The sequence below is a fragment of the Nilaparvata lugens genome, chromosome 7 (genome assembly GCF_014356525.2).
Source record: "Nilaparvata lugens isolate BPH chromosome 7, ASM1435652v1, whole genome shotgun sequence".
In the NCBI taxonomy this organism is placed as follows: domain Eukaryota; kingdom Metazoa; phylum Arthropoda; class Insecta; order Hemiptera; family Delphacidae; genus Nilaparvata; species Nilaparvata lugens.
Window position 1 is genome coordinate 8789187 of NC_052510.1, and position 13695 is coordinate 8802881.

Below are 13695 nucleotides of genomic sequence, written 5' to 3' on the forward strand. Positions count from 1 at the left end.
AGAATCTAATACATGATTGGTATAAAAGATCAGCTGGTATTTTTTTGAATCTTTTTCACCAATCATGTATTAGATTGTAGGCCTACACTGCGACGTTGCAATATCGTAGGCCGCGGCCTTGTATTAGAGGTGGCTATGCTATTGCTCTACAGTCTACACACACCATAGCCATCGATCTGATCCATATACGAATATGAGGGTTGAGTGTAAGATAACTTCGTTATAAAATATAAATGTAGCAATAGTATAGTATAAGGCTGTAGTTCCACTCATCTCTCATCATCATCCATCTCATTACCCACGCACAAACCTAGAGCTCAAGTGGGTATCATCCTCAACAATAAAGAATACATAAATCAGTTTTATTATTTTCAGGTGAAGAATAGTTTCTGATTGAGCCTGTTGTTTCTCTCCCAATTATTCTCATGATTGATGAATCGTATAAATAAAACAACATAAATAAAATGTAATGAAACTTACTTGAACTCAAATAACTGTAAGCTATTTGCAAGTCGGAACAGGCAATAGCCTAATCCATGAACGTAAGATGATGATGATGATGATCATCACAGCTAAAAACAGCTGTGCTTGGTGAGATAAGTTGTGTGTATTTTTTGGTTCAAAATTTTATAAAATAACTTGATTAATTCAATATGAAGTGATAATTGAGTGTTATATTTAAAATTAGTTTGGTGTTTTAATTTTTCCAAATTCAAAATTTTCAGCTTACATATTTTTGGATGAAAATTGAACTTGAACGTTTTACAGTAGAAACATAACCTATTTTTTGGACATGCTATTAATTATCAAAATTTGGGAATGGAATAGTTTTGGGCCAAGCCTGTTGTTCCTTCCTAATCATATTTTTATGATTTGTAATTGTATCCACGAATAAATGAATGAATGAATGATGATGATGATCATCATCATCATAAAATGAATAACCAACCTGTGTAGTGTCTTCCAATTTTATTCTAGTAAGGAGAGGGACAGTTTCTGATTAGGCCTTCTGTTTCTCTCCCAATTATTGTCATGATTGATGAATCCTATAACCAGATGAATAAAATAAATAGCTAACCTGTGTAGAGTGTTTTCCACGACCTGACAGGTGCCTTCTTGCCCCCACTCTGCAGCTCATGTTTGCGATCTAGCATGCCCTGGATCTCGACAGGAGGCAGATGGTCCAACTGCTCCAGTTTCTGCAGTTTGCGGAAGCTCTGCGTTCGTCGGCGAGTCGTGAAGCTCGGCGTTCGTCGCGGTTTCTTCAGGTCGGCCTTCATGCTTTCAGCGCGTTTGATATCACCTGAACAAGGAGAGCAGTATTATAAACGTCTTCTAAACAAGAATCAATTACAAGAGTATACAATAACTGGGTTGATAGAATTGGCTAACCCGGAATTAGCTGACTCACCATATGAATCAATAACATATGATCAGAGCAGTTTTGATTCATATGGCAGTCGAATTCCGAGTTAGCCAATTCTATCTACCCATACAACTTATTACATGATAAGATTATGGTAATTGTAAGACTAGAGTGGGCCAGCCAATTCTATCTACCCATACAACTTATTACATGATAAGATGATGGTAATTGTAAGACTAGAGCTAATCACTATCCGACAATTTGGTCCAACTACGTTGGGCCGCCACTTTGGATCTTTCACCACTCAAATTAAAAATGTTTTTATTGCTCTGAACAAATACATGTTATTGACAAAGTCATCAGGTAAACATATACATACATCATACATACATTACAAAGTTAGTAGACTGTCTACTAACGTTGCATACATTACACTCAAGCCTGACTGATTAGTTGGACATCCCTACTCATGTTCCAAATCAAACCTGACTAGGCGACTGACCTTGCGAGGTCGGACAAATCAGTTGAACAGTTCATCAGACTTCCGACCGCATTTGCCCCGCCCACAACAACCCCATTTACGTTCGGACATCGAATTGATGGACCTCAAGTTAGACAACATATCGGATAGTGAATGGCCCGCTTAAGGCTCGATCGTACAAAACATGTTTAATTTTAACAGTGATTAAATGCTACGAGAACCAATCAGAGGAGCCTTATATTCAAAGAAGTCTTTGAATATATAAGGTCTTTGAATATAAGTCTTTGATCATCTCATTTATTCACCAACGCTTAATTAGGTCATTCGATACTATTATTATATATCGCCAACGGACTATCCATAATCATCCAGGCACAAGCAATATATACTTGTTATATTCAAAAAGCTTCTCTGATTGGTTCTCGTGGCATTGAATCATGATTCTAATTTTACAGGATTTTTTACAGCCCGGCTATAATATACAGATGAAGAAGAAATATAAAATATAAGCTACAATCTAAAATGTATAGATGAGGATGAAAAATGCTACAATTCAATCTCATTGAAGTATTGACTTTATTTAGTAGTTGTAAGAATAGAGCCAGGAAGTGGTCTGGAATATGTTTTTCAAACAGGGAATAGAGATACTTTAAAATCGATTGAAGTCAAATAAGCTATAACAGTATAGAATATAAGTTGGTTATAGAATGAATCAAATAGAATAATCATGATGTATTTATTTATTCAATGATTACAAAACACAAATCATTGAAATGGTTGGGGAAGGACCAACAGGCACATAATCCTAATAATCCAACAACATAATCCTAGAAAATTTACATTAAGTCATCCAAGAGGGTCGTAACCAGTAATTAAATTATTAATAAATGGGTGTTTGAAGTATTCACTCAGCACAAAAACAACATGAATAAAAATTATAAATTCACACTGTTTACCCTCTAACGCTGTTGTTGAATGAAGCTCCAATCATTCCACTGTATTCAAATTAAATTTTTCCACGAATTTCAAGAACATTCTGAAGTTGAAATTGGTTGGTAAAGTCTTAGCATTTGAATTACAATAACGTTTTAAAATGTATTCATTCTTTGCCACTTCGATATAAATAGACTATTGAACTTACCCTTTCTGAGACGATCTCCAAACAAAGATGAAATACTGCTTGACTTTTGTAGAGCAGGGGAATCTGGTGGTTCAAGCCTGTAAATCGATTTAATTCAAGTTATTCGCCATGATTTTGGTTCACAAAAATGGAATAAAAATTATTCTAAGCTGGGATACAATAACCAATTTGTAACATTACTAAGAATTATTCCCGAATATTTCACTATGCATGTGATACACAATATTACAATCTCGTTCATTTAGTAAGTGGTAGATTTCAAAGTATAAATAACTTACACAGCTATCGTGTACCAAGTACTACATATCTTGATTCCCGTCGATTTAGTGTATTCTGCAGTTGGAACAAGAGTTGAATGTAAGAGACATAATACTCTTAAAACATCAATTTGAAAATTGAAACAATCGAAGAAATAACGACTAATACATTTTAACCTCAATATAAGAATCAAAGAGAGAAATTTTTGATAAGAAGTTAGTAATCTTGTCTAGTAAATTTATTTTTTATCAAACTATTATCAACTGAATTTTATTACAGTATACTTCCCATTTCTTCGTTAATTTTGCAGTAACATATATTATGGTCTGACTCAGACCATAAAAATATAATGCGGCAAGGTTTTTCATTAACATTTGATCATAATACCCTATCTAATATCGTCGATGAGTAAGACAATTGAAAAAACTATTTTATTAATAGTTTTAGGTACAACAAAACTTTTCAATTTACAATTTATTTATAGATAAAGAGTATGTTGTACTTTTTTTAAAATATTTACATACGAAATATTCAGACATACTATAAAAAGAAATGTTGGTGAATAATGAATCGTTTACCTGTAAGGACTTCTGAAATCAACAACATCAGACCTTGAACGACTCAAAGCATAGTCAGGAGTTGGCGGAGGGGTCAACTCATTCACTTCAACCACAGGCATTAACTGTTCATCATCCATCATGCTTTAACATGCAATACATCATCATCATGCAATATCGTAACAAATAATTAACAGAATAAACTCTAAGTGCCGGTTGTACAAAATCCAGTTAAATTTTAACCGTGATTAATTCCACTAGAACCAATCAGAGAAGCTGTCTTTTCAAACACGCCAAATCAATCATGGAATTAATCACGGTTAAAATCTATCCAGATTTTGTGCAACTGGGCCTAAGATTTAGTTTATATATTTACAAAATTTTAGTATTCATTGGCCTCTTTGAATCATTATTACAAAATGAATTGAGAGATTGATTGCATCAATATTAATGATTGATGTTTGCAAGCAATGAATCAGCATCATGCGGTATCATAAGAAATTTACAAGAATAAATTCAAAAGATTGATTGAAAGCATATTCACAAGTTATGAGCTTCATTTTTGACAACAAAAGAACTTGGCAGAGATCAGGTCAAAGTAAAACATTACCTGTTTTTTCTTCAAATTATGCCAAGGTCAGAGAATCATGCTATACAAATTTATTAGATTGAAAAAATTATTTAAATTAAGGAGATGTTGATAAGCGAGAATCAATAGAATTGTCATGCAGTTTTCAAATAAAGTTAAATCTGAACATTTCACTCAGTATGTTCATGCGAAAAATAATGGATAAGCAAGTAATTCAAAGCAAAATCAATAAACAATAAGTCATTATCAAAGAATTGATAGCTAGGTTATAAAAATAAATGTTTATAATACAATAAAATATCTTTTTAATACAATAAAAGGAGAAAGAATGTTGTCGAAATATGGAATGTTCTTTTCCTAGACAAGATTATCTTTTAAAAAGATTGTCAAGAGCAATTGGTTTTGATTATTGAAGCAGCAGAGGAAAAATATTAAAAGTAAGATATTCATTTAAAGAATTCTGTTTCCATGCAGCCTCTCTCTATCAATTAATTATGAATGCGGATTGAAGATTGATAAGATTTAGTAAGAAAGTCATGCTTCAAGTAGTTTTCTTCTGATCTGAAAGTGGATTCATAAGTCTGGAAGTTGAATTTTCAGATAAAAGAAGAATAAATTGGTTAAATTTTCAGATGAAAGAAGAATAGTTATATTCTACAGCTGGAAATATTCAGATAAGAGGAAAATACAGTATACATTCTGTAAGAAATGAGTAGAATTGAATTTGAATGTAAAGAAAACATTCCAAGTGATATATGCAAACATGCGAGTTTGGGAAATAGGAATCCAAATTATTCCGTCCTGCTGGAAGTGATTGTGCAATTGAAATAAGCCAAATAAACAAGAAAAATGTCTTACCTATTATTTGCTTCAACAACAGTTCCATTGACCTCATCTCCTCTGGATGGTCTACCTTCTTTGCGCCTCTCCTATTAAAAAAATGAAATACATAAATACAGAACCAATCAGAAGTTTTAAAAGTAAAGGTGCCTTATTTCAACAGACATGCGCAATACTTGATAATATTGTGAAGTTTATCAATTGAACCAGTTTATTAAATTAATGAATGGATAAAAATTGACTGTTGGAAATGATCGCGAGACAATCGAAAGTTCTACAGACAGTGAGTAAAAGATTTTGATTATTTACTCAAATATTTGACTGCATGTCGTGTGAAATACATAGGAAAAAGTGTGTTAATACATCGCAGCTCGGAATGGATCAATAAACCATCACCTTTAATTGACAAAACTCTTATTATGTAACTTAGAAAATAAAACAGTTATGTTACAGTGTAACTAGAGATCTACATAAACACCTCTAAAGGAGAGGAGTTGCACAAGGATGTAATTTATTTGTAATAGAAAATTGCAAAAAAGTAATTTGGCAATAGATGTAATTTATTTGACATAGAGTAGCACAAAAATGTAATTTGGACATGTAGCGGGAAAAATGAAAGATTCTTACATCAGTGATTCGTTGCACTTCTCTTCGTTTCCTGGCTTCGATTCTTTCTCTCTCGACTCTCTCTTTCTCTGCTTGTCGAGCGGCCATTTCCGCTTGCTGCTGTGCTTGGAATGCTTGTTCCAACTGAAATTTATTAAAGAAACAATCAATTGACATATAAATAATGATATTCAAATAGAGATCAGTATTGTGAAATTTGTATATTATGCAGGCAACATTCTACGCGAGTTGAAAGTGTCTAATGAAAATCAATATGTTTTATCAAAGATAAAATTGACGATTTCCAAGTTATACATTTTATAAATTGTTATTGATAAAACAAATAAAGCTAGGCCTACATGTAAAAGGAAAGAGCATATACATTAAAAACATCAATTCTCTAGCTGTATTTCTTGATATTTTTACTCTTTTTCTATTGCATATGATTTGCAAAGGAAAGGTTTTCAAGTTATACATTTTATAAATTGTTATTAATGAAACAAATAAAGCTAGGTCTACATGAAAAAGGAAAGAACAGATACATTAATACACATTAAAAACACCAATCTCGATCATTTTTACTCTAGTTCTAATGGAATCATATGCAATAGAATTAACAGCATAATCTTAAGTCCTATTAATAATATTTATATGAACATGTAATCTGACTTGTGCCTGTCGGACAAAATCACAGGTCAACAAGGATTATGGTTGTAGAAAATATGAGTAATAGAATTTAATATACAGATAAACCTTTGGAACAATAATTGAAACAATAATAATTTGATTGTATGGTATGAAATGTGGAATTTCTCACTATATAGTGGTATTGACAACATCAACGTCTTATTCTTTCAATAATTGAAACATTGAATTGCAATATTGGAACATCTTCAAAATCAACGACGATTATTTGTACCATTAATGAATTGAAAATCATTCTCATTTCACTCATAATACATGCAGAAAGTCAAGATAGTGGTGTATAATTAAGAGATACTCAAGAGAATAACAGTTTTGGGCAAAGCCTGTTGTTCTCTTCCGGTCGAACTGATATGATATTGTGTGAAATGTCACAAATAATCGACAAAATGTAAAAGTTAATTGTATGAAATGTATGAATGAATAATACTCACAAGAGTAATCCTTCTCAACGCCGAGAACTTCTCCTCTTGAGCCTGAATGGTCTTCTCGAAGTCCTCATGCTTCCTGATGAGATCCTCGACTTGTGGTATCGAGTCACCCAGCTTCCCATCATGTAGCATGGGCTCCCTAGACTGTATCCACTGCTCCAACATATCCGCCTCCCGTTTAAACAGCTGGGTATCCAGGTTTTGTTCGTAGATCGTTTTACGAATCTGCCAGGTGTCGTTGAGGAGTTGTTCTCGTTGTTCTAGGACGGCTATTTTCTCTTGGATCTCGTTGGCTAGGAAGTGACCTTGAGAGATTAAGGTGTTGCCAGTCTTGTAGAACGCGGTAAACGCGTCTGCGCGACTGTTAATCTCCGCGCGGTGTTCGGTGTGGCGGGAGAGAAGCATCTCGGCACCCGGTACGTCGTGGGCTAGTTCCGGCGCGGTAACCTTCGCGATCATCTCGTTTACCCAAGCCATCAAATCCCGGTACTGGTCGAAATAAGTCTGCAACTGTTCCGCTTGTTTCAGCTTATCCTTTCTTTGCTCCGATTTTTCGAGAAGCTGACTCCAAGCGTCGAGACACTCCTCGTGTTTGACCTCGATGTGTTCCCGCGCATCGGGGAACAGTCCTGCCAACCTCCCCGCTTCCTCGACTACCGACTCCACCTGTTCCTTGACGGCGGCCAGGTCGGTCTCGAAGCCCTGGTGCTTCCTGACCAACGCCTGAATGGTCTCCAGGTCTTGACCGTAGCCCTCCGCGCAGATGGTCGCGTCTTTCTCCTGGATCCAGCTGATTGTTTCGTCGGCGGTGCGGTCGAATACGTGCACTTGTTTGGCACCGGTCAGAGCCTAGGAAACGTCAAATGTTGTTTGAGAATAATGTAAAAAATATTGGAGGTACAAAATTCATTCACAATCTACATAATTTTCAATTAGATGTAATATTATAACTTTTTTTTACTGACACTCCAAGTAAGGTTTGACTGGTAACGTCAAATGTTTGACTGGTAATGTCGACAGTTGTTTCAGGTTCAATAGTCATTTATCACTCTGTATTTTTATTTTCTAGAAAGAAAATACATTTTATATGATTTAAAAAAAGAACTCTTGTCTTGACGATTCAATACAGTCAGTGTTTATCAACTTTTAAATTGAATATCAACGACAATAAATGAATCACAATAAAATCAAGAATTCATAAAGGTGCGTACAGATATACGCGCCGCGAACATGAGCAATTCACTTTTAATCAGCTGACTATATCTGTATTTTTACAGAAACGGAAAGATACAGATATAAAAAGCTTGGCATCAGCTGATTAAAAGTGAATTGCTCATGTTCGCGGCGCGTAAATCTGTACGCACCTTAAGAAGTGTGATTCAAATTTTAAATTTAATGAATAAGAACAATTTTATCTACAAGTTCATAGTTGCCTCTGTTTATATCTCAGCTAATACTGACCCAAGCAATGCATTGTTCCTAATACGGTTCTAATAACTCTATTGGAACCTCAAGTGATTATTTATTTACAATCAAATCAAACAAGATGTTAAAAAAACAAAATAAACAATAATATTGACACATTATTCAAAACTGTCTCATATCTTGGAATTGTGCTAGTAAAAAAATGAAAATCGGAAGAAAAATGTGTATTCAGATCTCGAATTTAATCACTTAGTTTAAGATCACTTAGCGGAACTATCCGTGATCGAAACTTGATTATCAGTTTTCGAGAATAAGTATAATTTTTTGACGAAACCTCGCTTGGTTGTTTCTTAACTAATGAAAGTAATAAGTTGATTAATGTGTTATGTAATGAATTTAATTAGGACAGTATTGAGCATTGTTTCGGGTTGTTACCTCCTGCCTGGCATGCGCCAACTCCTTAAGGTCGTCCCAGAGCTGCTGCGTTTCGTCGAGCTTGGCCTGGATGCGTTGCGAGTCCGGGTTGCCCTCTGCCACCAGTGCGCGACCACTCTCCAGGCACGACGCCACCCGACCTTCGCTGCCGCTCAGGCCACTTAGGAAGCTGAATCAATCAAAGACAGAAACGTGAAATTAGATAAGTATGTTTCATTGACTTTAAGGAGAAGGATTCAGTAAAGGACTAAAATGAGAGAAGACAGGAAGAGAGGCACAAGAAAAAGAAAGAGAGTAGAAAAAAAGAGAGAAGATAAGAATAGAAGGAAAAAAAGAACTAGAAGCAGAAGAAAAAGAAGAAGGAGGAGAAGACGGAAGTAGAAACAGTTTATTTTTGTGGCGAATCATATGATTGCCACCTGTGATGTTTTCAACCGGCATAGTTTGTTCATCACTTGTAACAGTTTATTTCAATATTTATCCAGAGTTCAATTTTGTCATTCCAACATTGAAATTATTTCATCATTCATCTAGTTTCATTTAATGAATTTCAACATAGGAAATCAACAAATTAAATTCCTATATTTTTTACTTCCAACTTTTGTTACATCCATTTGCTCAATACAGGTACCAGATGGGTGTCTAGATGGTTGATTTTCCTGTGAAATTTATTTTCTGAAATACTCAATCGTTATGATTGATTCTGTTGCGAAACTCTTCATTCAGTAATCTATAATCAATGTATATATATTAGAATTCCAAACTAGCATGTTTTCTAAAAGAAAAGCTGCTTTAGTGAGATCTACTTCAAAATGTTGGATGTAAGTGAAGCATCTTTTATAACTTATCAGGAAAGCCGACATTTTAACGTCAATCTCACAATATAATTCAAAATCAATTTTGATTCTTAATTTATTGCAACTCTTTGAAAATGTGACACATGGTACATAACATAGATTTGTCATGTTGTATAAATAGAAAAGGGAACAGTTTTGTCACATAAGCCTGTTGTACCATTTCAAAAGTTTCAACTGTACAATATGGAATGAATAAATAAAAATAAATTGATGTTAAGCTTTTTCGCACTGCTGGGCTCAGTTTGCTTTCCAGCAAACAAGGTTTCATTATTCGGTCTAATAGGGCTAGTATTTATTTATTTATTCATTCCGTCATGAACAATTATTTTTACAGTTATATGAGGAGGCACAACAGGCTTCTGCCCAAAACTGTACCTACTCAAATTTACACTACAGTCAAAATCAAAATGTAGTTTAAACTACTATCACTAATTAAAATAACAATTTGCATCATTTATATGTTTGTTTATATATTTTAGTTATCATATCATGATGTGAATATAGAATCTGGTGTGATTCTATGGGTAGATTGAATGAAAACTAGAATCTAGTGACTAACAACTTGTCATTGGTTCTAGCCATAGAAATAAGATGATATAGCTGAATCGAATTCTAGCATTAGCTTGGAAATCACCAAGAACTAGCAATTGCTACAGTAACTTCGCTATATAACCTGGTTTATATAGTTACTGTAGCAATTGCTAGCTTTTATTCAATAAACATAATGTGAATGGTATTCAACTTCATTAACCCTGGCCACTAACGTAGAGTTTCAAGTGTAAGATACGACTGTAGTCGATAAACTGGCAGTCACTTCAGACACATGTGTGCATTTGTGTGCTCTTGTGTAGGTCAGCTGTTACAGAAAAATGGTCGTTTATCAGTCGAACATGTCCGATGAAACGTTACGTTACTGGCTGGCCTAGGGTGAAATGGAAGACTTACTGCTGAATTCTATTTATTCATTTTTTAATTTGATTTCCAACGGTTAAACCAATTTCCAACTCAATTACAATAATGTGGGAGAATACAAAATAACAAGAAATGATCGAAATGACAAATGTAGAATATTTCACTATCATTGTTCGGTATTGTCTGACGATAAATTAAAATAAAAATTAGGGAAGTGAAGGAACTAAGTGGAGTTTTGGGTTGTTACCTCCTGCCTGGCATGCGCCAACTCCTTGAGGTCGTCCCAGAGCTGCTGCGTTTCGTCGAGCTTGGCCTGGATGCGTTGCGAGTCCGGGTTGCCCTCTGCCACCAGTGCGCGACCACTCTCCAGGCACGATGCCACTCGACCCTCGCTGCCGCTCAGGCCGCTCAGGAAGCTGAATCAACCATTATCACAATTAGATTGAGCGACAGAATAATTAACATTATATTAAAAGAATGATGCATTGACTTTGAGGAGAAGAATGAGGAAAAGAATCTTCTTCTTCTTCTCTCATTTTAGTCCAAGGAAGACTAAAAAACACTCTAGATCTAAGGACTTCTGGGTTCGATTCCCGGTCTGAACACAATTTTTAGACAGTTTCATTCTTCAAATTTCCTTCTGCAACTTAGTTCTTCGGTCAATACTTGCATTAACGAAGTCCTTAGTTATATTTATATAGCTTTCATTGGATATTTGAAATCCTATACTATTAAACGAGTAATTTCTGTTTTTATGGTTGTATATTTATATGTATTTCTTCTTTCTTAATAATTTGTTAATGCTTTTGTACTCCAGAGCAAAGCTCGGTTCCCCGATATCAATTATTATTATACAGTAATAATACTCCAGCAGTTGGTTCAACTACAATTTCTAATAAAATGTTACTTTTTTGATACCAATATTTTCCTTAAAATAGTCTGAAGAACGTAGTTTGGTAGCAGACTATTTTCAAACAGGCAGTTGCAAAGTGTGCATACAGTATACGCGATTTTTCAATTTCAAAAGAAAAGTTGAATTTCCTTTCAACTATTCAACCCAGGATTATAATATGATCATATTATAATCTATCATTCATATTATGATGATAGAGGCACAATGTAATGCTAAGATAATAATAATAATAATAATAATAACTTTTATTCACTTCATTGTACAATTTTACAAAGCATAATAACATAAAAAATATCAAGTGCACTCCTCGTTAGGCTAGGCCTGCGTCGAGGAGTGGTTCGTCTTATGAATTACAGAAAATATATAAGAAAAACGATTCAGCTGCTTCAAGTACTAAATTGGTTGAATATTGGTTGAATTGGAGATTCTCTCCAATTTAATAATTTTCATAATCGAGATAATATATTATTATGTCAACTAATTATATAAAATTTATAATTATAAAAAACGATCTCGCACCGTACTTTTTAATGATTGAATTTCAAAAGAAAAGTTAAATTTCCTTTCAACTATTCAACCCAGGATTATAATATAATCATATTATAATCTATCATTCATATTATGATGATAGAGGCACAATGTAATGCTAAGATAATAATAATAATAATATAATAATAATAATATAATAATAATAATAATAATAATAATAATAATAACTTTTATTCACTTCATTGTACAATTTTACAAAGCATAATAACATAAAAAATATCAAGTGCACTCCTCGTTAGGCTAGGCCTGCGTCGAGGAGTGGTTCGTCTTATGAATTACAGAAAATATATAAGAAAAACGATTCAGCTGCTTCAAGTACTAAATTGGTTGAATATTGGTTGAATTGGAGATTCTCTCCAATTTAATAATTTTCATAATCGAGATAATATATTATTATGTCAACTAATTATATAAAATTTATAATTATAAAAAACGATCTCGCACCGTACTTTTTAATGATTGAATCATAAATTTTCATAATTGAAATTCAATATTTTGCTAATTAATCATATGTCTACATTGCTAAGAAACGGTCTGGCAACGTTGCGGAGGTAGAAAAGGATAGCGCTATCTGCTTTTTCGAATGATGGACCAGGATAGAAACAGCAATTTTAATCAATTACTGCCATTATAACGTGGACCTCAGTGTACCAATTTTTTTATATGATGACAAATGTGAAATATCTGTTCTATTTTTGGTTTTGAAGCACATAAATTTAAAAACCTACTTTGTGGCCATATTTAAGGTCTAGACTTAACCTATTTCGGACTATGTGTAATCATATCTCAATTTGGGAGAGGAATAGCACAAGGTTAGGTACCTTAGTTTTTCTCTCTCTATCATTTTGATAATGTACTTATTTTATGAATGAATGAATAAATGAATATTCCATTCTATTCAACCAATGCTAGCAGTTTAAAGCGTATCTCACTATATGCTATTTTATCCAATGTAATGGCAATCAGCTTTGCACCCAGACTAACCTGTCAAACGCCTGCATCAACAGTTCGACATGCTCGACATCCGTGCCGTAGTCCTCGGAAGCAGCCAGCGCCGTCTGGTCACCAATCCACTCGGCAACCTCCTCGGCCTCCCGCAGAAACCGGAACAACTTCCGGCTCGCAACCAGCCGCGATTCGCGCACCGCGCACAGCTGTTGCAGTTCTGTCAGTTCCACTTCGATTTCGTTCTGAAAGTTGATAGAAATCGTGTAATAACTGGAGAAGTTGCAGCATTCTTATAAAAGTTTAAAAATAATTAAAAATAGATAGTTATATGAATCCTCACACTGAATAAAAATACTAGATATTGACACAGAGAAACAATAGCGTAAGTAGATATCCCATCGAATTTATGTCGCAACTTTTACTGTTATCTCAAGCCGATTACTGTCGATTCTTGTCAATTTTTACTGTTTTGTTGGAGTGATAGTGTGTATGAACGGCACAATTTGAGAGACTACCAGCATCACACAGCTGCATAGGAAAGAACAACGTGAACTATCGGCTTGGGATAACAGTAAAAGTTGCGACATAAACGCCCTATACCATGGGATATCTACTTATGCTATCGTTTCTCTATGATATTGACCAAACACAGATTTATTAAAAATTGGTTTTGGTTGTTACACCA

General features: G+C 34.2%; 1 protein-coding gene across 1 annotated transcript in view; it reads right to left on the reverse strand.

Annotated features, from left to right (window-relative positions):
• The window catches only part of LOC111057644 (spectrin alpha chain, non-erythrocytic 1-like), a 404931-nt gene that overhangs the window by 11920 nt on the left and 379316 nt on the right, over positions 1 to 13695 (reverse strand). The window contains 8 exon segments of the mRNA XM_039433618.1: positions 1079 to 1303; positions 2989 to 3065; positions 3825 to 3947; positions 5251 to 5321; positions 5860 to 5982; positions 6975 to 7820; positions 10848 to 11016; positions 13047 to 13252. Coding sequence (XP_039289552.1) covers positions 1079 to 1303; positions 2989 to 3065; positions 3825 to 3947; positions 5251 to 5321; positions 5860 to 5982; positions 6975 to 7820; positions 10848 to 11016; positions 13047 to 13252 — 1840 coding nt within the window.